Source organism: Ceratosolen solmsi, unplaced genomic scaffold (genome assembly GCF_000503995.2).
Source record: "Ceratosolen solmsi marchali unplaced genomic scaffold, CerSol_1.0 scaffold10, whole genome shotgun sequence".
Classification (NCBI taxonomy): domain Eukaryota; kingdom Metazoa; phylum Arthropoda; class Insecta; order Hymenoptera; family Agaonidae; genus Ceratosolen; species Ceratosolen solmsi.
The window spans coordinates 8,332,971-8,360,173 of record NW_011948412.1 but is presented as its reverse complement, the minus strand read 5'-3'; the positions used below and the strand labels follow the sequence as shown (position 1 = coordinate 8,360,173).

General features: G+C 39.0%; 2 protein-coding genes across 2 annotated transcripts in view; both read left to right on the top strand.

The window, feature by feature from the left end:
* The window catches only part of LOC105364673 (uncharacterized), a 63,601-nt gene extending 46,993 nt beyond the window's left edge, over nt 1-16,608 (top strand). The window contains exons 3-7 of the mRNA XM_011502664.1: nt 5,505-5,712; nt 13,346-13,782; nt 14,777-15,293; nt 15,926-16,456; nt 16,513-16,608. Of these exons, the coding sequence (XP_011500966.1) occupies nt 5,551-5,712; nt 13,346-13,782; nt 14,777-15,293; nt 15,926-16,456; nt 16,513-16,608 (1,743 nt within the window). The 5' untranslated portion in view covers nt 5,505-5,550. The remainder of the gene's footprint in view (nt 1-5,504; nt 5,713-13,345; nt 13,783-14,776; nt 15,294-15,925; nt 16,457-16,512) is intronic.
* A 491-nt stretch (nt 16,609-17,099) lies between these two features.
* Nucleotides 17,100-27,203, top strand: part of LOC105364664 (serine/arginine repetitive matrix protein 2) — a 15,598-nt gene continuing 5,494 nt past the window's right edge. Inside the window, exons 1-3 of the mRNA XM_011502652.1 lie at nt 17,100-17,484; nt 18,546-18,771; nt 19,879-20,073. Of these exons, the coding sequence (XP_011500954.1) occupies nt 17,164-17,484; nt 18,546-18,771; nt 19,879-20,073 (742 nt within the window). The 5' untranslated portion in view covers nt 17,100-17,163. The remainder of the gene's footprint in view (nt 17,485-18,545; nt 18,772-19,878; nt 20,074-27,203) is intronic.

Below are 27,203 nucleotides of genomic sequence, written 5' to 3'. Positions count from 1 at the left end.
GTTACAACATGGCTGCTATGGTAAAACGAGAATGGATAATAATAAAATACCAAAAAAGGAAGAAGAAGAAACCATTTGTTCATTATAATTAATGAAAATTGTTAATTGTAATAAATTTAAGTCGGAATCTTTATAAACTCGATGGGTAATGCAATAACAATATACTAAATTCCAAATGAATCGAGCCTACCATGGGGTTAACATACGCTTTATGTGGTTATGTCGTTGATATTCGTAATTCTTTGAAGGATGAAATAATGTTCCCCTCGGTTGGCTTAAATTAACTTTTATAATTTGATGATTCTTAGTTGGATTTGCATCGAGTCGAAAAATCAATGCCACTTGGCCACTACGAGCAAACTGCGCATTCACAATAATTTTGGCGCAAAATCTTATATGAATCGTCGTACAACCGTATGAATAATCATTAGATGAATAGCGCTTAATCGTCTCGGTATAAAAATCATCGATGTTGCCATATTCTTATACATTAAAGATAATGTACGGCGAGTAAATCCCGTGGAAGTGTGTGACATAAAGTAATAATTTGTTTAATACAAGTCGTTAATTGATCGTAAGCGTATTATATCTTTGTGAGGCTCTTAGATAACTAAGGTTAGGTTTTAGTATGAGATAATAGGATTATTACCATCGTCTCGTTCGTAATGATCGTTAAAGTGAATCATTCGCTTATAATGGCCAAGTACCGAAAGCTTGAGATGTAATTGTTCTATACGCTGAGCAAACATGCCTAGGAAAAGAAATTAGAAACTTTCGCAAGCAGGACCGTAGCAATAACTTTATGAATTTCGCAATATCCATCAACTACATATAGCGCACGTCACGCTCTTACAAATTTTTCTCGAATGTAATTGTGTAATGGGAATACACATTGTGATATTCGCTATGTGAATCATAGACAAAAGTGCGTTCAGATATTCGATATTTACGAGTCGGAAATGACTGAAAGGAGCGATCGTGACAGTAATCGCGATCAGAGATCTGACGTGTCGCCGGGCCATTACGGCGATACGAAATAGCAGAAAAGGAGAAATGGACGCAGTGGTGGATTTTACGGCAATTGGAGCGTGGAAATGTCGAGTGATCGAGTGCGAAAGATAACGGCACATACGCGACTTGGATGTTTTCTCAGCCAAAATTTTTGACAAACTTTTAGCTTCGATGTCCTCATTATTGGCCGACAATTTCCATCTCTCCCGTAAATGTTTTAATCAATCGAATATAGATCGCAATATCATTTATCTAATCTGACATACTTAGATGCCGACACTATCTATACCAATTACATAGGCGATCTTGTGTTAAATGGTTTTTAATTTTTCGGCTCTCAATTACAGCACAAAGTATCTTTATTCTCGATATTTCACCCAAAACCAACGAAATTCTCCCCCAATTCTCTCGATTTCACGTTCCAATTGCCGAACAATATCATCCTTCTTGAGATTTCATTTTATACAATTAAACGTTCTATTTGACTAGATTCGTAGCTGTTGAGTAAGTCGGCATTGTACGCTCCCTCCTCCACATTTCAATGGCTGCCATTAAAATTAACTTCATTAATGTGTGAAATAGTTTATCTCGAGTGTCATAAATTAAAAAACATTGAAAGCCAACTCTCGATTCCCGTTAAAATCTTTAAATGTCGTATAATAGAAATAGAATAAAATTATTTTTAATTTTATTTACTATTTTTGTTTTTGTTTTTGTTTTTGTTTTTGTTAGTAAGATGTTTGAACATTCCGACAGACCGGAACGTCTGAATGATAATGATAAGGTGGAAAGCGGAAGTGAAAACGCGCTGTTGTATTAAAGCGGATTGAGCGTTAATAAAAGAGAATAGCAAAAGTAAGAATAGACCATAAGGAGCAAATGAAGCGAGAGAACCGCTAGGTGTGTGTGTGTGTGTTTTTTTTTTTTTGCTTTGATTTTTTCTCTTGTTTTTCAACAGTCCGGGTCACCGTCATTGCTTTCGGACCTCTGCCACAAGCACTTAATTCTCGCTTAAAGGAGCGATATTAAAATATCTCTCTTGGTCGAATCGACCATCGAATGATATCGCTGTGAGTTTATTTTCTCGAGCCGTTAATGTCCCCCTCGTAACTTTCCGTTTGACGTTTTCGGGACGGTAATAGGCACGCTTTGGCAAATCAAGCTCGATGAATGTCATTATTATTAACGGCCGGCAGACGGGAGGACATTTATCAAATGTTTTCAACAGCATGATTTTTCGGAATAGCAAAAAGTAGTTTTATCGTAGAAAAAGTAGTAAAAAAAAAAAAAAAAAAAAAAAAATGAGAGAAAGAATGGAAGTAGTAAGTTGTTTGTTTGTGAATAAGAAGCATAACGGCAGTGGACATTAAACGGTTAAATTATCAACAGAGTATTCAGACGTCATTATTATAATTTTCTTTTGTGTCTTATTTCTTTTCCATTCGGTTGATTTTGTGCAAGAAAGCGCACGTGTTTGTTGCTGGACTTGGCAAATCAGTTGTTAAGTTCCACTGACTGAAAGGGTAATGCAACATTAATTGCACGAATTACTTGCGTATGCCTGTCTTATCGATCTAATATTCAACTTAAAAACTTAAAAACTTAAAACTCTTAAATAGCTCTTAATAAAATTATGATGAAAAAAAGGGTCGATATATCAGATTTTCTTCGTACATTTGCCTCGTTCAATGATTAAAATGAATGGCTAAATGATAATGTAATGTGAAATTATATTTTTACGCGACAAATTTGAAAACTACTTAGAAATTAATTTAATAATAATAATAATAGTTATAATAATTAAATGTTGGAAGCCGATTTTTTCGTATTCTTCAACTAATACGTGCTATCCCCATTGTATACTTAATGCGTAATTATGCCCATAAGCTATTTACTCAATTTTATTTTGGATAATTTTACAACTTTCAAACTCGCACTTAAACAATTGTACGTAACCGTAAACACAATTACTTCAAAATTGTCTTTTTAACATAAAAAAAAAAATAAATAAATAAATAATAATGATAATGATAATAACTGTTTTACTTTTAAGACCCTCGTTACGACACAATTACTTGCACTTAATGGCCAAGCGTGAAAAATTGAATGAATAAATGTTGAATTTGCGTGCAAGACTAGCCAGTAAAATAAATAATAAACACTCAATAGGACGAGAAACGTCGATAATAGCAGGAGACGTTGAATGGAAAACTTTGTAACTTCTTTGTCTTTGAAAAGACGCGCGTAGCCCATTAATATCATCATTTCCCAATAATGACATTCTGATAAATGTATAATTCTTTGTATAGGCCGCGTTGATTATGTGACTGTAGTTGTTAATAACACAAATCAAGATGACACTCTGTATTCCTAAGCAACAGGATCATTAAAGCGGTAATGCATTGGTGAGGGGAGGGGAAACCAACAACGCGAAAACTAACATCCTTAGTTAAAAGTAAAAAGCGTCGAGAAAATTTTATCAACTCGTCGCTTAGCGTCCTAGAAAATTGAAAATGCTATTCAAAAAATTATTCACCTAAAATTCGTTCTCTTATAAAAATAATTATCCCTGATGCATTCTTTCGCATAAAAAAAAAAAAATATAATTTAAATGTAAGACGAAGTATATTAAAATCAAATCACACGCAGATATCGAATGTACTTTAGATAGTTCTGTAACATTGATAAAGAGAAATCCTAATTGCACATTATTACAAACTAAACATTTCCATAATAAGATAATTACGTTGCAATGGAATAATTTCATTACCGAAGACAATAAAATTTTTGGCTAACAATGACCGCCCTAACAATAAATCGTAAAAGTTCACATTAAGATGATGACGTACAAATGTACGACGATACAATGCTAGACGAGACCAGTGTAATTTGAAAAAATTAATTAGTATTAGTCTACAATTAAAATGTATTTCGCCAAATACGATATGCTGGTCACTAATAAAACGAGACACTGATTATTGTCGTCCGTTGTTCCTGTGAATCTCGTTGAAATATTTGTCCGCGTCTTTGAAGGAAAGAAATGAGCCAATCTTCGCCCCAAATCCATCTCATCCTCTCAAAGCTCTACGAATACGACAGGAATAGATCTTCCAGTCCACGAGCTTCCACGTGACGAATGCGAAGCAAATTAACGAAGCATTCGCGAAACGAGTTAAGAAACGAATCAATAATCCCCGACCCAATCTTATGTGATACCCGCGACCATCGGAACGCAAACATCGGCCAGCATCCGACGACTCCTTTCTTCATCGCGCACGTATCGATTATCGTCCTGAGCTTGTTTTTGTCGCGTTTTAATGCTTCGCACACATCGTTAAGCCCGTTAAATGCTCCCTCGTGTCTTTCACGCTTTGCCGGAATACTTGATCATTAGTCATCATTATACCCGGCCCTACTTGCGAGCGCGTGGGTGTTTCGCTCTTCGTCCCTCTCGCTCGCTCTCATTCTCATAATGCTCGCATGATCGCATCTTGACCCTGATAATTGGACGACCGTCGCTTTCCCGTCTTCTTATGATTTTATTGACAATGTAGCTGTGCCTTAAATACGAGGCTACGCACAGGATATTCAAAAAGTGTTGCATATTATAGCTCGTCGAAGTTCGTGGCTGACTCGAACTTTAAATAGCAGGCGAAATAAAGTTAAAGGAAGAGCTTGCAAGTCCACGTGATAATAAAGCATCAACGATCTCGTCCCGGTTGATCTAAAGTGGTTATAAAGCGGGCACGCAGATCTCCCGACCCTATGTAAAGAAAAACGAGCTTTATTAAGGAGAGGGGCGAGGCGGTAAGGAAGTTTTATAAGGTCATGTAAGGAGGTGATCGAATTTTAAGTAACGACAGAGAAAATCGATGGCTACCCATCCCGACAGTATGCAATTTCCAACGGCCAGAGATATTAATCCAAGGATTTTTTTTCTTTCTTTTTTTTTGTTTTCTTTTTTGTTTGTTTGTTTTTTTTTTTTGTTTTTTTTTTTTGTTTTCGTTTTTTTGTTTCGTTTTTTTGTTTTCGTTTTTGTTTTGTTTTTGTTTAAGAGAGCGTCGGCTCGAAAGGCGCGTGTAAAATGTCGTGGCACGCGAACAGGACGGGAATTAAGCAGCCGATGGTTAAAGCCGCCCTACCTTGGAGTTTGCTACTACTGCGCCGTTGTTCTCGCTTTATCAACATAAATTTCCATCTCGCGCTGGCACTCGGAGCTCCGCTTCGAGGGCAATAATTTTCCCCGCCGTTTGCGAGCCAATGAATCGCGCGTGGCCAGCCTTCCACGACTCGGTGTATTATTATTACGGGGCGAGCGCCATGATGCGCCGCTGGGGCCGATAATTTCACTTTATTTGCGGTGATTCGCCGAGTCACACATTAACCGGACTCTATAATTTGCTGGTTCGCGTCGACACGGCCGCCCACGGGTAAGACGATGGTTCCTCCTCGTCTTCTTTGCTCTAAAAAGACTCTTCCATTGCCTGTTACAGGCCGGCCTCGGCGACATGAGGCTATAGAGCGGCTGGCCGAGGCAGGATGTCGACGCAGTGCAGGCACTTTGTGCAGAACGCCTGGAAGAAGGAGCTCTGCTCGAACTGCTTCAAGGCGCGCGAGGACCATGCCAATAACCAGGAGACGCTCAGGCCTGTCGTCGCTAGGACGGCCAATAGCGTCAAGAGGGTCGCGCACAAGGTCCAGGTACGTATACGTTTACTTTGATGGTTAGGTTGTCGTGCTTGTTGATTTGCTTTTCAACATTATTGGCCAGCGTGCTGAAAGTTTTGGAGAGTTTCGTTGAAAGACCGTCGGCGAGCTGCTAATACTCGGATAATTCTCGATCATGAATAATCCATAAAGATTTTCGTAAAAATAATTGCTGTGCCGTGTATTTTCCTGTAAACAGAACATTAATCATTACGGAAATGTTTGGCGTATCGTTTGCTCGTACGTCCGTAGAATTTGATTTACATGGCAATCGCAAAAATCATCAAAATTAATAATCATAATAATTGCTGTGAGACTGCGAATATGTAAGTAAGCTAATCGATGATTAACTTGGGGCCTGTCGTATCGAAAGCTCACCAAAGGATGTTTTGTTTGTCTTACGATTGTGAAATTTCTTGCTCTGTAGTGGCATCAATTTTCTTGATTCCACCGACGAATTCTTCACTGTTATTTCGATTAGATAACAGTGTGCATAATAACGTAATATTTATCTACGCGTAATATTACACGATAAATCTTGTCCCGTGGAAAAATATCAATAATTGTTCAGTACGCTCTCGACATTATAATTTTACAAAGCTGAACTGTAAACATTAGATTACGTTTGAAAAATGGTTTTTCTTTTCCACTCTAAAACTCGATCTATCACATCTGCTCATTACACTTTGCTTCCGGGTACCATTACACATAAATACTAATACGAATATTATACGGTGGGTACGTACACATGCGACCATATGTATTAATGTATAGTGTAATGATAAATTCCGAGCCTATAGCCGACTGTTGATAAATCCTCCCACTTTATGATTACGTGCCTTGGCCAATGCCGACAAAAACATTAACAATAATTCATCTTGCGCAAGAAAATTTTACCGCTTAATTTAAACACCACGAGATAATTATTGGCAAAACATTTATGGCCATGTTGATGATTCGCAATTCAACCGAGCGACAACAGCCCGTAATGAACGGTAAAATAATTACAACCAATGTACGAATCTCGGAATATTTGCAAAAATCTAAGCGTCAATCGCGTTGTTTGTATGGTCACGCCGTTCTCGTCATCGCGTTATCCGTAAGCTTTCATCGTAAAGCCATGAGGAATCATGAGAGAATTATGTCTCAACAAATTACAGATAATATCCTCATCCCCTATACTCCACTACACTCCACCCCCCTCCATCCCCGTCACCGTCCCCATCACCGTCCCGGCGAAGCTTACGCGCCGTATTACGAAGCCAAGCTCCGTTCGCAGATTTATCCCCCGACAATTCTCAAGCGCCTAATTGTCTTGTTACTCGTGGATCCTCTTATGCACTTCTGCAGCTATAATGAGGATAAATCCATCCGAGTCATCGATGCGATTATTCAGCTTAATTTGGCCTCCATCGCAGCCGGTGCATAATGGCATCGCGAACGACTGAATCGTCCGGGAACCGACCGCGAAGATTGTTTATGGAAATGGATGTGTGCGGTCGTTCCGTGGATACGGAAACGTGTTTCTACGGACACTTGTCGTCCGTCGGTCTGTCGGTACTTGCAGCGAATGCGATAACTATGAGTCGCGCCGATGAATGTCCTCGGTTACGAATGAATTTCATTGCGTGATTAGCGTTGTCTCGTTGGTAGTATTGATTATTGTTTGGGAGTGAAGTTGCATCGGCTAGTATCCCCATAGGCGCCTCATCGTTTGTAGAAAATCGTCCGATCAACAATGACTTACCGCGTTGACGTACTTTGCGACTTACAAACAACCTTTACGTCGCATTTACAATTATTGCCTTCATTATTAAGTAGCGAGTGCTAATTGCCCGAAGAATCAAATAAATTGTTTCGCGCAATGTACAAAAACAACAACAACAACAACAACAACAACAACAACAACAACAACAACAACAACAACAACAACAACAACAACAACAACAACAACAACAACAACAACAACAACAACAACAACAACAACAACAACAACAACAACAACAACAACAACAACAACAACAACAACAACAACAACAACAACAACAACAACAACAACAACAACAACAACAACAACAACAACAACAACAACAACAACAACAACAACAACAACAACAACAACAACAACAACAACAACAACAACAACAACAACAACAACAACAACAACAACAACAACAACAACAACAACAACAACAACAACAACAACAACAACAACAACAACAACAACAACAACAACAACAACAACAACAACAACAACAACAACAACAACAACAACAACAACAACAACAACAACAACAACAACAACAACAACAACAACAACAACAACAACAACAACAACAACAACAACAACAACAACAACAACAACAACAACAACAACAACAACAACAACAACAACAACAACAACAACAACAACAACATAGGTCGCAATTAAGAGCGCATAAGAATTTTGTTCCGCATTCGTATGTGGCAAAAAAAAAAAAAAAAAAAAAAAAAAAAAAAAAAGTCGTTACTCTCAAACGATTTAAAGTGAATAAAAGTTAAAAATAATAATTAACAGCGTTCGGCTAAAATAGCTTAAACGTGCACAAAGTTATCCAATGTCGTTAAAACTAATACAGGCGATGGCTAATGATCCAAGAGCAATTCCGAGCGCTGCCATTCTTATTTTCCATTCATCGGAATAAGTTGCGCGAAGCCCCTTAACGAGTGGCAATAAGGCCGTGGCACAACCGCCTACCAAAGAGGGAAAACTCGCCCGATTATCACGGGCGAGTGGCGGGGGAGGCGTGGATGGGAGCAATTTGTTGAGTCCTCGACTGAGGAGAGAGTAGGACGATGGAACTGTCGCACCGCTGACGGGATCGTCCCCTAAAAGCTTGACCGTGAAGGCGAGGTTGTCGACCTTGGCGGGGATCCGTCCAGCCCGAAGAAGGCAGGACGCCCGGGAAACTGGGTTAGCCTCGAGCCTCGAGCCTCGACGCTTCCGTCTGCGGCCAAATATAAAACGAGGTCGGTCGGAAAATCAAGCACCGAGAACGCGAGACGGGCGGTTGAACGAAGGGAGATGGGGATTGTGGAGGGGGAGGGGGGGGGGCAGAGGAACCAGCGCGTCCCTGGGAGCAGCGACACCGAGAAAGTGGCACTTGGCTTGGCTACACGGCAACGTGATCTGGATTTCTGCGGTCTGGCCCGGCTGAACGGAGGAAAAAAATATATCAAGGCTAGCGAAGGTTGTCGTTGTGATAATGCAAGAGGACGCGTTGATACTCGTTGCCCCGCTTGTCGCTACACCAAGGCAATTTGCTTTGATGTTACAGCTAGTTTTAATTGAACAATAAATACGCGCAGACAATGTTTCTCGCTGTTTATTGAATGTGGAATTGTTGCTGAAGGCCGAAGTGGATGTTATGGGATCACGATTGCTTGCGCTATAATCGGCCGAGGCTCGTTTCGGCGAGATTTTACACTTAAATAATAATAAGAATTTAGAAATTTTTATAATTGACTTTATTTATATGGTAATTGAGTGAAACAACTTTTTCACAGCATACACTTGAAGAATAATATAAATTTATAATTACAAGCATTATCATTTCATCAATTGTAATTGAAGAATTTTATAGTTGTTGATTATACGGAATTTCACTCGGAGTCATTAATTGCATTCTATCTTGATAGATAGCTAAGAGATTAATTTATTATTATTATTATTATTATTTTATACTATTATTATTTTATTATTGATTGAATACGCTTGGTCATGTCGTTTCAACAATGCTCTTGCAAAATATTCTAAATATAAAAATATACATTATGTCTTATTTGGTAATTAAAATTTAATTACCACAATATTTAGTATTTATATTTTTATCAATTTTTACTAATTTTAATTAGCTAACCAGAACAATTTGTTACACTTGAATGAGAAAAGGAAGATAATTGGGATAAAAATCGTGCATTGTAAATATTATTGCATTGCAATTATCTTGTAAAATCTCGTCACAGACGTTGAACATTCAAATGTGTCAGATGAATGTAATATAAACGATTTATTTATATTGTCGCATTGAAGGTCAAAATATTGGATGAACTAAATTTCGACAATAATTACTTGTAATAACATACTCTAATCGTGGCTTAACTAATCATATGATAAAACACTATTTATTCTATATTGGAAAATACCAAAAAATTGCTGCAATTTACTTGAAAGTGTAGATATCTCTTGAATTAATCATTTAAAAAGAAAAAAAAAAAGAAGAAGAAAAAAATCCTTTTCCAGTTAAAACAACTATAGAGCAGATTTACAGACAAAAATATTATCAATTTTTATATATATAGATTATGCGACCGATGTTAATTAATATTTTAATTTCAAATAACCACGTACACGATTGTTTTTACGACTTTTCTCTCGACTGCAATGATCGACATTCGATCGAAACCAATTAAGATACTTAATTTCAAATTCGATTAATTAAGCCAAGTTTATAAGCAATAACCACATTTATGAATATTATATCGAATAAATTTTAGAATTTCCTTGTAGTAGATCATAATAATTAGGAAGGGAGGGGCGACTGCAACTCCCGCCACTTTTCCGAAAGCAATCATTCCTATCAAGTTCAACATGTTAATAAAAACATCCTCGCGGCTAGTAACCAACATGTTATCGCTGATGTAATTATGCAAATAACCTATCAAACGCACAGACACGCAAATAATCTTCGCTATCTTTCTCAACGATATATTCGGACTCTTCTCTTTAGCCATTGTCCGATCGCTCCTCGCTAGTAAAATTTGACGAAACACTCGATAATCGATCTATACATATATATGTGTTTTTCGTCGAGCGTTTAAGCGTGTGTGCGTGCGCATTAATTATTCGAAGGAATATTTTTCAACTGTGACTCATTTTATTGACTTTTGTAAACGTTCCTTATCGGATCTTGAAAATAATTAAAACTTTGAATAAAGTAGCGAGACGAGTCGAGCTCATCTGTACATTTATCACGGTGAAAGTTGTTGATTTAAGTAAAGTTACGGCCGCGCTCCCAATATAGAGAGAAATATTTTCTTCGAATTTTCTTAATGTTTGAGGTCCAGGAAACGAGAGAAATCGACGGTAACATTTCTTTAGGGTTTATTCGATCGTCTATGCGCGAATTCGCACACCCAGGAAACGTTTCGCGAAAGCGGATTAAAATCATTTTTAATTTCACATGAATTTCGGATGAACGATATTAACGAAGATCCTAGAGAAGCATCGCCTCGAGACACTCTCTCTCTCTCTCTCTCTCTCTCTCTCTCTCTCTCGTCGATCGAAAAAAGAATCCAACGACCAAACCAAAACTGTCTTAATTATTCGGCCTCTTACGGATTTCATCTGCTATAGGGGCGAGATTATCCAAGCCCAATGGGAGCCCAACGTAATGGCGGACTTGCGAAACGCGACTCCCGATGACCCGAAGCCAAGTCGTCGTTGAGCCTAAAAGTTCTTTCGAAAGTGCCTGCCGCCTGCCTATCCGTCGGAATCGGCCAATTATGAAACAGCGCGCGTTATCACTCGTGCAACTAACCAACCGCTGGCAAGGATAATTCTATCATACGAGGATACAACGAATATCGCAACTCTCTAACTACCGATTATCAATACTATCTCCGTTAAACCGGACCCAGACCCCCATTTAATTGCCTCCCGTTAATTAAGCCGCCAGGCGATTATTTTGACGATTCTTATCTCGCGTGCAGTACGAATTGCGCTACACGCATCGCGCTTCGCTTTCGTTTATTGTCTAAATTTGCGCAAGGTTTGCTTTTACCATGACCTACACTGCTCTTCGCGGCTAATAAATTCGAAGTAACGGCATAATTAGGTGAAACTGCATTTGAAGCAAATGTTAGCTTTGAATTACTTTCGACGTCTTTGAAAAATTCGCTGAGAATCTTGTCGAATTCGCCGCTGAAGGAGTGCATTTTTAGTTTTTAGTATAACGTTGCGTGACTTTGGACTGCTATCGGTCATTTTGTCCGCTTACTCGATATTCAAATCCATTATATCGAAGTTATTTATTATTGGCTTTACGATATTTTATTCAAACATAATAATAGGAAACAGTTTTCTTTTTTCTTTTTCTTTCATTCTTTTAACCTTATGCCCAATCGTCGTTCTAATAAACCTTACCAATGCACAGTTGAATAGATATTTAAAAATGAAAATTATTTTTGATTTTTGCACTATTTATTATTAAGTTTGAAATAATGCTCGATTTAGAAATAGCACAATACCAACAAACGAAAGTTTGCGTTATCGGTATGATAAGATTTATGTGGAAATTCATCGATCGCTGCGACAAAGCCATTGCAACCATTCGATAGATAAAGCAATCGATTGCCAACTTGTAATTATTCCTCACTTTCGTATATTAAAATACACCAACAGTGCGTCGTTGTTTCTGTTTCTTTATAAAAAAAAAAAAAAAAAAAAAAAAAAAAAAAAAAAAAAAAATAGCATTAAAGCGAAAACTTAAGCGTTATCTCGTTGCCAAGACAAAGGGTCTATAAAAGAGTGTCGCTTAATTTTTAAAAGCAATTGCATCGCATTATCAGTCCTTGGAGCGCCGGAAATTATGCGATAGTAGGAGAGATATAATTTTCAGGAATATGACGGGTGATTAGCTGTCGCTTTATCGAGAATCGACGTAACTTTCTCGCATAACGAGCATTTTACCCTACTGGAATTTCCTACGACAACTTTTTCCCTCCTCGAATTTTCCACGACAAATTTATATATACATATATATATATATATATATATATATATATATATATATATAGTTAGCACTTGGGATTGGAATTTCGGTAGCTAACGAAGCATGGCGCTTCTCCCACGTCGCACAATCAATGCTCGCAAATTGTGCTAATTAATAAGCTCAACGAAAGTCATAGGAATCGATGAGTCATGCGAACGCTCTTCTTTTCACTTTTTATCTTCAAAGTACAGTTTTGCACGAAAATTGACCATTATTGTGGTAATTTTTATTTTTCTAAATCTTTTCGTTGTATAAGATTTTTGACATATTTGTACGTGCATTAGAGTTTAAATTCTCGTGCGCTAGCACGCAATATCAAAATTTATAAGACAGATTTTTCAAAGAAAGCCATGACGATAAAGTATTTCATATTTATTCATATATATATATATATATATATATATATATATTTAACTATTTGAGGGGCAGGAATGGAATAAAAAAACTAAATTTTGCAATTACAATTTTCTCAATAAATATCCTTCGGAATTATTAATTATCTAAGTTGTGTCGTCAATGTAACAGAAAAGATATTATTATCCTTCCATACGCGCTTCGTATAAATTCACGAATTTGTTATTCACCCATACAACTGTTAACTATTTCCTCGCTACGCATATTTTAACAATCGCTACTTGGACAAAAAAATCATATCGAATGTCAGTGTATGTAATAAATAATAACATGCTCGTAACGTGAAATCCTATCTCACTGATCACGGCAACAGCACCCCCCTCACCCCCCACCGCCACCACCAAGCATCTCCTACCCTCATAAACTCCCATCAATAAACGAATAATCTATCGTTTTATCAGGGAATCCTGCGCCCGAAGGAGAGCAACAGCCTGTGCAACGTCCAGCAGCAGGTGCGCTCGAAGCGGAAGAACGTCGCCTTTCCGGACTCGCTCGCCGAGATAATCGGCTACGATGGCGGCGACGACTTCGCCTCGGACGAGGAGAGCGGCTATACGGTCGACGACCCGGACAGCCTTAACGGGGACACGAGTCTCGAGGTCGATGAATTGCCCGACAGCGAGGAGGAGCGCGCCCTTGGCAACCTTACGCGCGCCAACACCAATTTTAATACCGTCACGGCCAACTTGAGCAGCCCACCCGAGGAGCCCAAGACGCCGGCGAAGAGCTTCAGTTCCCTTATGCTCGGCAGGGCGCAGAAGGACGGCGATGGCAGAAAGACGACGCTCCTCGTGTCGGTTAAGCCATTCGGCGGTGACGACAGCTTGCCCACTGCGAGGTGATCACTCCTTCGCTTACTCACTTTCCTAATCTTACCTCGGGATCTCAGATTCGCGAATAGCTAACTATCGACTTAGCCCCTCCATCGACGAATAATTAGTTAGTTAGTCAGCCTCTGGGAGCATTAGTTATTGCTAATTGAATTAAAGCCTCCCCTTTGTTCATTACATCATGTTGTCCTCGCTCCTTAACTGCCAAGGTATTTTTGATGTATCGCGGCCAATTTCACTGACACAAAAAGCAATCTTAAACGACATCTTTTCATTTCTCTCTTTATTTATTGGAGGAACGATGCGCTCTTCGTACGATCGATCTTTTTGACAACTTGACATCGAAATACCATAAAAGTACAATTTCCTTCTTAGTGTTTACCACTGCTATCCGCAATAACCTATATAATTGAAACACGAGTAGGCTAATGAAATGCAAAAAGTTTTTACGACGGTAGGGGGGTGGTGAGGGGAGGGGAGGGGGCATGTGGAGGAAGAGGGAGGAAGAGATGAATGACAATTTGAAATTAATCATCGGATCCACCATTTTTTATCATACGTTAACATTGTATAATTATATATGTCTTTCAACTCGTTTGACTTTGATTATGAAGTTTGGGCAATTTTTTTAGTCCATTAGTAATAATATCCGGTGCATTGAAATATTATTGAAGCGTGATTAAAATAGGTAAAGTTTGTCATAATTATATAGAGATACTTTATTCAATCGGTCCATAATATCATGATTATAAAATCAACAATATATAATAATTATCGTAAGAAATATTTCAACTTTATTTCATTGTTTTGTTTTAACGCGAAAATTAAAGGTAATAATTAATAATTAGACGTAAGCTATACATTTTCGCTTAAAAATGTCGAGACGAGAAGGAAAAAGTTCGGGCTTTGACGAAGAAATGAACCCGTCGCTTACTCGCGGCATCGTAAATGACAGTGGCACGCAAAAAGGGATGAGTTAAACAAACGGACTTTCTCAAACAGGAGGCCAAGCGACAAAAAGTCCTTGGATATCACGAAGCCGAAAGTAAGCAGCGAGACTTTGGACGTGAAAGTCGAATTGTCGATTATCAAGCCGATGAAGAAGCCCATCAATGAGAAGCCCCTCCATGTCACGAACAAGTCGTTAACCAGCACGACAACAGCGAGTCTCGGCAAAATCGTCGATATGCCCCTTATCACGTCGACGAATTTAATCACGGTGATGCGCGACGAGAGCGCACACAAGGCCCTCGAGAGCCCGAAAAAGACGCCGAGTGCAGCGACTATGATAACGGCGACGGGAATAACGGAGCAGAGGCGCGTGACGAGTATCGCCAGGACTCCGGCGATCAAGAAGTCGGAGAACGAGAAGCCAAGAATCATGGCTCAGCCGAGCGCCGATCATAATGCAGCGCGCAATCACAAGAACCTGGAGATGTCAAATGGCGTGGAGCTGAGCTTGAGTCCCATCGTTGTTACCGGAGATCGAAGCGACGGTTCCTCCACCAACTTCGCCAAGGTACGTGGATCAACACCAACGTCATTCATTTTCCCCTCAGCCATGGCCTTGCTAACCAATTCTGCAAATGGCTTAGTTACAAATGCCCGGTCTGTCATCGTTTATCCCCCTTGATTTTCCGCGACTCAACACCCCATAATTAATAATCCCCAAGCATTGCGACGACGACAACGACAACAACAACCATAATAATAATAATAATAATAATAATGATAATAATAGTATAATAGACGAGAGGTAATAAGTATCGTCCGTGAATTTCAAGCTTTACGGCATTGCGCGAGTTTTTAATGCTCTGATTTTGAAGAATGAGCGGGGGGAGGGGGGGGGGGGGGAGGTCGAATAGTGTGGAAAAACAATCTTTAAAGCGTCTTCAACTTCAATTTTCACACTCGAGCCACGCAATCAATCGGAAATTTAATAAATAATAAATATCAGAGATAAGGCACTGCGAAAAATCTTGATCCCGCAATCGTTCAGTTGCCATTAGTTTAGTTGGAGCAAGTCGGACTTGCTCCCTCAACTTGAATCCAGTCGACGCTAAAATTCTCGAAGCCACGACTACAGAAGGAATTGACGCGCGATCGACCCGATCGACCATTGCATCACTCATATCCCGGCCTCTCCCCCAGCTACCCCAGGAGATCCCGAGCTACAAAAGCACCTCGAGGATGAGCGACTTGATGGAGCGCAGGGTCGAGGGCGAGGCTGCGCACGAGAAGTACACGTTCGAGGTGAGCCGCGAGTCCGCGGGCGAGCCAGACGGGAAGGCGGACGAGGAGCTCGTGGCCGAGCCGTCGAAGGAGCGGCAGAGGCTGGCCGAGCCCCGCGCCTCGTTCCTCCACGGCACGAGCTCGGAGCCGAGGCCGAAGCCGTCGGTGCCGCTGAAGCCGATAGGCTCGAGCCTCGCCTCGATCCTCAGCGAGAGCCGGGCCTACGAGTTCCGGGTGGGCCAGAAGACTAACGGCGGTCTCGCGCATGCGCGCAGCGACAGCCACCTCTGCGACTCGGAGAGGCTCGCGAACGCTAAGCCTGGACAACTACAACTAGCCGGCAGGCAGGTCGAGAGAGCCGCCGCCGTGGAGTCCAGCGGCCAGCTCAACGACTCGGACGCCACCCCCAAGTCGAGCTGCCCCAGGAGCAGCACCGAGAGGGACGAGCAGGTTAGTACCGCTAAGCTAATCGAAGGCTCGACGATTGTATTTGGATGCGCCGCGAGTTGTTGTGGTACATTGTGGAACGGGACGAGTTTACGAGATTGTGGGTGAAGGGTGCGAAAGTGGAAGATTTCACGCAAATCATGTATCATCAATGATAACGTTCGTTCGATGCAATTTTTATTTCGGGCTTTTTGCAGATGAACTCTTGGCTTATTTACACAGTCGCTGGCATCTACATCGCCTCGTCTCGCGCTATCTTTACAAACTACGTACGATGTCAACAGTTTACTTTCCCAGGATAATCGATATGTAATAGGCAAATAAGCTCATCGTATCCGATAAGCTTAAGCTAAGAGACGTTCAAAGCCAATAGTTGTAGGATGATTTTCCTCGGGCATACCTACCCTCGCAATTAATCTCCATTTCAAATTTCACATTTAACAGCCGTACTCGTATAGCGAGATATATATATATATATATATATATATATATAGAGAGAGAGAGAGAGAGAGAGAGAGTGTGTGTGTGTGTGTGTGTGTTTGCGCGTGTGTTTGTGCGTCGAGCTGTAATTAAAACCATAGACGATAAGTAGTAGTAGCGGTGCATCTAGATCGTGATAATCTATGTTGATGAACCATGTGCAGACGGAGGAGGAACTGGATGGGGAAGAAGAGGACGAGGAGGAGCGACGCTCGTCGTCGAAGCGGCGTATGGCTCCTCAGCCACCGAGTGGCCACGAAGACTCCGGGCTGTTCTCGCGGTTAAGCTCGACCGCGGGTAAGCTCGAGTGCCCGAAAACCCGCGAGAAGGATAAGCGCGAGCGCGCCTCCAGCTGCAGTCCCAAATTCCGAAAGACCATTTGCGAGGCTCCGAACCCGTGCGCGCCCGCGAGGCCACCAGAACCCGCACCCAGGAGGAACATGTCTCTGTCGCAGGACAGTCTCGCCGCTGGCGATCGACTCGTCGAGGAAAAAAAGAAGGGCCGGTCCAAGTTCTCGCTCAAGAAGTTCCTAAGGATGGGATCGAGGAAGGTAGGTCGGGGCTACGCTCTCGATTTCCTGTGATTTTGAAGATTGGTTGCGCCGGATATCAATGATACACGAACCATGGTGATGGAAGAGGAGAAGGAGGAGATGAGGATGGAGGTGGTGAAGGTGGTGGAGGTGGAGGTGGAGGTGGAGGCGGAGGTGGAGGCGGAGGTGGAGGTGGAGGTGGAGGTGGAGGCGGAGGTGGAGGCGGAGGTAGAGGTGGTGGTAGAGGTGGAGGCGGAGGTGGAGGTGGAGAAGGTCCTTTTTAGCCTTTACTCTCTTGTATGTAGAAGCTTTCGTTTCGCTGGAGACTCTACGAGTGGCGATTATGTGCATGGAATTCGTGCTCGTTTGATGTATTACCGTTTTAATTGGATTGTAATTTTTAAAACAAAATTTCCTCAGAAACGAAGCGTTCGCTTGTAAAATACACGTGGAAAAATATGGAAAAATATTACGATACCGACATGACTCCCTACACTTTTGTCATTCGTTCATTCGTTTCACCCAGTATAATCAAGTAAAACATTTCGCGAGTTCCATTCCATTCCATCGAGTATCCATCATGATAGATGATGATTTTGAGACGCGTCAGTGATTATAAATACCTTAACGATAAACATATTATGATAATTAGCCAATGTGTAGGCTGAAACGTAAATATATCAAAGCCAATTTTGTAGAAATACGGGGATACGCGTAAAAGGACATTGTGGTGCAGCGCTTAAGACCACCGGCGTACTTGCATGCGCGCTTTAAGCAATTTCTCGCGACTTATTGACTTATTGATGAACGACGGTAAACGTTATTAAGACACGAAATGCGCAAATTTAGGCTAAAAGCTTCGGCACCGGAAGCCCCGAAACTATCGTTGAACATCCGATTTTTCTTTGACAGTCGGCCGCTAGCCAATACGACATTTTCCCGTCGGAAATCTCAGTAAACGCTCGGTCGCCCCTATAGAGCGTCATAATTGAGCTTAAAGAGCGTCTAATTTTTAAGAGCCTCATTTTTCATAGCTCGGTCGTTATAATTTGCCGCAATTATTTTTCGAACTCCGAAAGGACGTGGACATGACGGGCAGCTCAAGCGGCTCGAGGAACGTCGAGATCCCCTCGACGCCCCAGCCCAAGCCGAGGCTGGAAATCATTCACCCCCTGGAACTGGACGGAGCCGCTGTCCAGGTTCTGCGAAACGAGAAGAGCTGCGGCGAAGACTCGACGGACTCGACCAAGAGCGAAAGCCAGAGCAACGGTTGGCAGGGATCGCACGCCGCTCAGCATCTCACAAGTGAGTTAACGCTCTGTCGTTACGGCGAGGCAACGATTATTAAAGATGTGCTGACGATGTGCCGTTTTTACCATCCCGTGCGACGCGTGCAAGCTCAATCCGGTCGGCCCGTCGCGCTTTAAGACGGTTAACCGCGGGACGGCGTGTTTCTTTAATTAAAGGCCGATACTCGACATTGTGATATAGGAGGAGGGGAGGAGACACGGGCCGATTAAACGGGATTTTACATTTTTCGCGTTACCCTAGGACTAAAGAATAGTTGAATTACTTGTTCGCGATATAATGGGGAAGGGATTCGCATGAATTTTGGACAGTGAGAAACTTATCGAGCTGCATTACATTTTCATACAACTTTACCTGTCATTGACCCACTTCATCAAATTGCTCTATTCAACGTACATTAGGACACTGATAAAAAAAATTAATGACAGATAAACCGTTTGATCATTCGATTAAAACTACATTCACGCGTGTACGAGAAGCTCGAGCATAAAGCTTACGCGTCTTTATTATGATGCTCGATTAATAGAAGAAAATGTAAAAGAAAAAGAAGAAATTTATGAGGATAGAATTATAATGTAATCGTAATGATTTTTGTCAGCGGCACAGGTACGCGCGAAATCCCAAGTAACAAAACAAATAACAAAGCTCACAGGAGAACGGTAAACTCTTTAATAGTTTGCAATTACTCTGTGCGTAAGAGCTCGAGTGCCATTATTAACTAATATTATAACATGTGAATAATTTCGAATCTTTGGCAACGAGCGTATGCCAGTCAGCCAACAGTGCACGAAGAATCATGGGAATAACGTCACGATCCTCTATCCCCTCGCAGTCCATAAAAATCTACTTCGAAATTAAAAATCTCGAGTCGATAAGAACGTTACCAATTGCCGATAACTCGCGAATCCGTAAGACGGAAGCTTGCGCGAGCGATAGTGAAAAAGCCTCGATCTGTTCTCTCCACCATCATCTCCACCCCATCCCTCCTCGTCTCTCCTCATTCCCCCTCATCCCTTTCCATTGACACGGTCAGAGACGCCGACTGTGCCCGAGATAACGAGAGCCGAGGATAGTGAGAGTAAGCGCGACCGTTTTGCAATGCAGCAGCACGTCCGAGCAAGCCGCCGCCGCCTCCTCGCGCCCAATCCCTGGACGAGTCGTCGCGGGCTGGAAGCAGCTCGCGGGGCCCGCAGCAGCCGTCGGGGCCCGGAGCCAGCGGTAAGCCCTCGGGGGCCGGGGCCAAGGCCTGGCAGCCGAGCGGCGGCTCCTCGGCCTCCGATTCGATATACGCGAATCTGGGTAAGTTCAGGCCCATTCAGTGCAACTAATCCACCAGCCAACCTCTCTATTTAGCCATCCGCCAAATTGTTTTACTTATACTGTCTCCAATTTACCTTATCTTCTTGTATTTTTTTTTTTCTCTTTTACACATACATTCACATGCGCGTCTCAGCGTATATGTATGTCTGCGTGTGTATATATATATATATATATATATATACATATGTGTGCGTGTCTGTGTGTGTGTGTGTGTGTGTGCGTGCGTATATACATATGTGTGCGTGTCTGTGTGTGTGTGTGTGTGTGTGTGTGCGTGCGTGTATGCATGTATGTATGTATGTATATATGTATGTATATATATGTGTGTATGTATGTATGTATGTATACATATGTATACATATGTGTATGTATGTATGTATGTATGTATGTATGTATACATATGTATGTATATGCATGCATGTATGTATGTATGTATGTATGTATGTAACTATGTGTTTATATATATATATATATATATATATATATATATATATTCGCGTACGTATGTTTACGTCTCTTTATATGTAACAGCCATACTCACACGAAACTCGCACCTGCTTTCCTCGTTATAAATAATTATTTACTGTCTACTACGTAGCTGCGTAATTATGTACATCGACAGAAAAAATCGTACGCGTTCCTTCCTCCTTTCGAGCACCTCCTTATCATTGCTAGCGAGACCATTCGAGTTTTGCGAGCATTGACTCGCGAGATGCGCCGCGAGTTGTTGTGGTGGTACGTTGGAACGGGACGAATTTACGAAAAATGGCGGGTGAAGAGTGCGAAAGTGAAAGTCCGCGAGTGAAAGATTTCACGCAAGCCAACGCACCGTAGTATTGGCTTATAATACTGTAATGTACACAGAGTAAACAATTTCGGAGCCAAATTGAATTTGGAGTTGTAAAGCCATGGTGTAGCATTTCATGTTTATGGACTATCCACGGTGCCACACCAAAGACAAAAAAATATTTAGTCGCGATATTAGACTTTTGACATTAGAAATTAATACGAGTCGCTCTTGGTGCCAAATTTGGCTCTAAAATTTGTATGCCATAAGCACTGTACTACTACGGACAAAACTATAAAGTATAATAGTCTTTAATTATATGTTACATTGTTAGCCGATAAGATTTATATTTTAAATACGATTAGAGCTAATGAATAAACTTACTTATTGACTCAATGCACATTCTCTAAGAGTTTAAGTATTTTTTAAGTGATAACCTGCTAATGAAAATTTCGGTAAAATCGAGCGCTGACATTTACAATTGCAATATTCTTGCTTTAACGCACGAGATATTTAATTATAAAATAAAGTAAGTACGACCATATCAACAAGCATAAAAAGCTTAATTTTTTACAATATTTGAGTGTAATGGAAGCCTGAGTTTCTCCATTATAATTAATTAATTTCCAACATTACGAATTATAATGCGATACAATACTAAACAATGGGATTATGAATTTACATGTAAATTTATGCTTGAAAATTTTAGATTGATAAATATACTTAATCGAGCTCCTCTTGTGTCAAGATACTAATTTACTAGCCAACTCTGTGGAATGATAAGAGAAATAAATTCACCCCAGATTATATTACACACCGCACCACGTGGCCTTAATATTTCACGCCAAACAATTGTTTGATGTGAAGTTAATCATTCCTGCAACGCCTTCGACTCCTTATAAATAATACTCTTTGCTCGTGCATTTTTTTGCCTTTTAATTCGCCGAAGAAATTCGTGTTTGCGCATGTGTTTCTTCATGCTTGTTAATGCATAAATTTCTCTATGACAAAGAAATGGAAAACCTTTTGTAATATAATTAATTATATTGAATAACAAAGACAAAAAAAAAATTTTTTTTTTTTTTACTTTCATTTTTATTATTATGAAATTGTTTTCAATCGTCATTTCAATATTTTACGAACCGTGCACTTTTTAGGCGATAATATCAAGAGCAGAATAGAAAGTAACGTATCCGTCAACGTATTCGTTAGCTGTCTGAAATTTTATTCAAATCTATGTTAATTACGTTAATGGAATTTCTTTTTGAGTTGTAACTCAGTCAGTAGAGTACATAAATCATTCGCTTCTTTATCAAACTTCTTTTTGGCTCCTTTTCTATATAATGAGACTGAAATTGCAATCGCTTTGTATTAGTAATTGTAAAAAAAAAAAAAAAAAAAAAAAAAAAAGCCTGTATATAAATAAAAAATAACATTCTTATATGTATGCGTTACAATATATTATTGATATTTCTATATTTTCTCGAATATTTGTGGCGCCTTATAAATGCCGTTTTCATACATTTAATTATTAATTGTCAATATTTTGTAGCTAATAAATAATTAAGTATTGGCTTACGTGATAATGTGTTATTTATCCGTGGACGGCAATTACTTATGCTTCACATATTTGATTAGATCGTACATTTATGCGTGTAGAGTAAAAAAATTCTGAATCACTTAAAGCTGCTATGATCGTGAAAATCTACCAAGTCAATTCATGCAGATCGGCTGAATCGATCGAGACTTTTTCACAGTGTGAAAGTACAAGCGAATACATTAGTCTGAGATTTTTGTGACGCGTATCGTGCAATTTTAATTAATCCAAATAGATGATTTAGTTGAACTGTGCAATATTGCACGGAAATTCTGTTCGCCGGCCGCTCCCTCTCCCTCGCCAATAACTCAGTAAACACTGTGCATGGGACTGATCGATAGTAAATAGAAAATGCAAATAAATGATCGTGCGGTAAAAGGCACCAATTGCTCTCTTTTCTGGTAAAGAAAATGTTATTATTAAATGTGGACCCATAATTGCACTTCGTCACTCCTTAAACAAACACATCGTTACACACTGTAAGACGACTTGGCATAAGAGATTTTGGTTAACCATTTAACTAAAGTTTTGTCGTACAATGTCAAGCAGAGGAGATATTAATAATTTTTATTTGAACCGACATGGCTATCGTAATGATGTTTAATCATAAAAATAATAATCCCGCGTTATGTTTAAATTAATTTTCTTAATATTATCTGCATACTGTTCCCTTTCATTTCAAGATCATCGGTTATAAAATAATCAAATTGTCTAGTAATCGTATTGTTTTTTCCTTGTCCTTAATAGGGACAAATTTATCAATTTATCGAATACTTTACTTACATATTTATGCTTGTTAAATCGCAAGTTAATGAAATATTAATCAATTATTAAGTAGATATAACCGATGAAAGGACAACTTTCATTAATTTTGCTTTTTTAATAAATAAGAATTTCTATGATAAGATTTTTTTTTTTTTTTAGTACTGTAGGCAACATGGCAATTAAATTGTTTGAAAAAACTGTTTTCTTTTCCCACTATAACGTGCATAAGATATAATTTTTTTCTTATTAATTATCGACGTAAGAATTCCTCTTGAATATCATTGGCATATTCAATTAATTTTATTTAACAATGTTATTATTTAAGACAATTCCTTTTAATAGCGTATAATTTCGATTTCTCAATTAAATATATATATATATATATATATAAGCACTTATTTATAATAATTATTTAATTGTTTTTTAATTTTTAACGTATAATAAAATATCAATGAGTAAATTTATTAAATTACGATAAAAATTAAAAGTTATGAAGCAATGTTGAAAATTATGTATTGGAAATGTAGTGCGAGTGTGTATTGTAATAAACTTACAACAAGATGTGTTTTTCATAAATTTGACAAGAAGCTTTTTTCATTCTTTCATTTATTTATGACAATTATTTAATTTTTCGAAACTTTTTAACAATGTGTTATTGAAAGTTAATTTGAAGAATTTTTGGTGAAAATTGTGTTCGTATGTGTACGAAAGGTCGGAAGTAATTTCGTTAAAACTCGCTGGTACTTATATGTTTGTCGCCAAAAATTTAATTTCAATTTAAGAAATTTGAATTAATGGTGCATATAGTCCATTTTATTTATTTTTTTTTTTTATTTTTTTTTTTTTTTATTTTTATTTTTTTTTTATTTTTATTTTTTTTATCATTATCATTTATCAGTCCATCGATGAAAACTTATATGTTTTTCAATAGATTTTTTCTCTCGGTGTACGTTTATAAAATGAACCTTGCAGGTCGAATTGCGAATAACGATACGTTAATTATAGTTAATTAGAAAGAAAAACTGATGTATGTTTATAATATTGCCCCAATAATGGGTGTAATGCTCCTTTTCTTTTTGTACTTTGTTATTAAACTCTGTTCGTCTCTAATAAAAATTAAGAAATAAAAAAAATAAATAAATAAAAAAAAAAGGATTAATAAATAATTAAACAAAAGTAAAGTAGTAAATGTGATAACGAAAATTTATTAATTTTTTACGAGGTGAAATTTTGTTGTATAAGAATAATGTCGATGAGGAGGAGCCTTTCGAACGATAAATAAATTTTTTCCGCACAATACTTCGAGATAAGGAGAAAATTTATCTAATTATGCGACCAACGACGAAGAAAAACAAGAAATCGCATAATAATTTTCATTCGTTACATCTAATTCTCATCCTATGTGTGCTCCATAACTAGTGCAATAAGTTTTTTTGTTAATAATTTTAGGTCGTTTATTTTTAACGATTCGTGAATTCGTGAAACGTAGAGAGTGTATTGTTCACTTAGAATTTTCCTCTTGAATGTCGCATCTGTTTCCACCACGACCACTACCACCCTACCCCCTACCCTCTCCCCTTCCCCCTCCCCAATTGTCATTCTTCACCTTTCACGGATACTTCACGAGTCTCGAGGATTAACGATATCCTGTGATATATATTTACTACTATGATATATTATACGTAAAAATATTATTAGTAGTACACGTTTAAATAAATGTCTTTGTAATTTTTTTTTTTTTTTTTTTTTTATTCAATTTTTTTGTTCTTCTTCTTTTATCATTATTATTATTATAAACATTAATGTTATTAGGAAGTTAATTTTGATTCATAATAATGATATATTCAAAGAAGGATTGCACGAATTGGCGTGGAAAAGTTTGAGAATGGCTGAATAGATGAGGAATATTCGTCAACCAGTCGACTTGTCTTGCGAATAGCAAATACAGTTCTCGAGAAGCTAAGTGAATTAGCGAGTAAATAATCTTGTAATTATATAAATTTCAAATATGCAATTTGTGTTTTCTTGAAATAAACGTATTTTTCTAACTGAATAAAGTCCTTTTTTTGCTATCAATTATAAAAATGCCTTTATTTATGTTTTATTGTTGTTTTGTATGTTTTGTGCTGTGTTTTTTGTTTGGTTTTTATGTTATATTTTAATATTTGTAGTTTTGTTGATTTTTTTTTTCAACGTATTGTCTTATCCACTTTTATTTCATTAAACAATTAACGTCGAATAACGCAAGATGGACAATGTAGATAACATAGAGCATCCCAGCCTTAACTGGTAAGATAAACCATTATCACAGTATATGTAATTTATAAAAATATCTTAACTAAAACTTATGGGACTTTAAACAATGAGTTTGTTAAGCATTCGAGATAGCGAATGAATTAATGGCCTCGGAGTGATCATTTCAAAGCGAATTGACAGCATCACGAACGAAATCACATTTACTTTTTCTTTTCAACACGGGGTTCAACAGCAACGTAACGTATCGATATTTATTTTGTTTTTTTATCAAAAGTCAAAAGTCACACTCAAAGTCCCGCAATTATGCAGCCCCATATATCTCGGAACACATAATTATCACATTTTACAAAAATTCTCAACACACGACCTCCGTGACATCATCAATCGATCATGTCGAACTAATCAAATCCTTGCACTCTCCGACGATCGGACATGTACTACTGCATTGAAGAACTTTGAAAAATTCTATAAAATTATAAGTAACGCTCAATTACCTCGATTACACGCCATGCGAATTACTCAATTACTTTGCGAATTAAAGGCGCGTCAATCAAATGTGTCGATGCGAAAGCTCCGCGCAAAGTGGGCGCGACAAATCAAAAGAAAAAAAAAAGAAGAAGAATTCATAATCTCGTTGAGCCTCGGCTCGCGCGTAAAACAAAGAGCAAAAGGAAAACGGATCATTGCGCCTAACGTTCGATCCCAGATGGATCCGCACCAACTGGTGCGCGTGCGTGCGCGTCCTGTGGTGCAATTGGATACGAGACGATTCGTCGAAATACAGTGCTTTATGCCTTTATAGGAGTACTTAAAAACCTTACGCTATTAGTCCTCGTTGCGAGTATATCGTCCAAGTAAGGCACGTTCGAGGGCCAATAATATTCTTTTCAAACCTTTCACCCTTTCTCTCTCTCTCTCTCTCTCTCTCTCTCTCTCTCTTCGTTATTCTCGAGTAACTAAATTGGCAGCAAATATCTCGCAAAAGTATTTGAGAGATAAATCCTTGATTGAAATGTACCTTTTATGACTCGTACGCGAAAATACATTTCCATAGTCCCATTTTGTCGTCAAATATTGTTATTCTTCATTCGATTCTCGTAAGTCATGTAAATGTGAATTAATCATTATTTTCATTGAAAGAAGAGCAATTGGTATATCGATGAGATGAACGCCAAGTCGCTCGTCGCCAGGCACAATTCCAAATTAGATTGCATCGATTAAGCTATAAAAGCATTAAGATTTCTTTGGGTTTCCACGATTTCGCTCGGATAGAGGATGACGATAACGGACGTGACGAATGTTGCACGAGCTCCACAAGAATTTTGTAAAGAGCAATTGCGAGGTCTGAATGGTAGCATCCGCTGCTAAATTGATGAAATGCGTTTCCAAATTGATTTCGCCAGACGAGTTTATCGGTCCGTAAGCACGGATATTTCCAGCCTTGCTCTCGGTATCGCGTAATGGCGCCTCATTTGCATCCCTACACACAAACATATATACATACATCTGTACATGCATACGTATTCGCTCTCGCAATAACTGGCCGCTTTGGGCGCAACTAACGCAGCATGCATTGAATGGAGATTTCTTGGCGATTTGCGCCTTGTTTCTATTGCGGATTTGCGGCGGCGATAGCGGGGTAAAATATACTTTTGCGGTCTTGCTTCTCTCTCTCTCTCTCTCTCTCTCTCTCTCTCTCTCTCT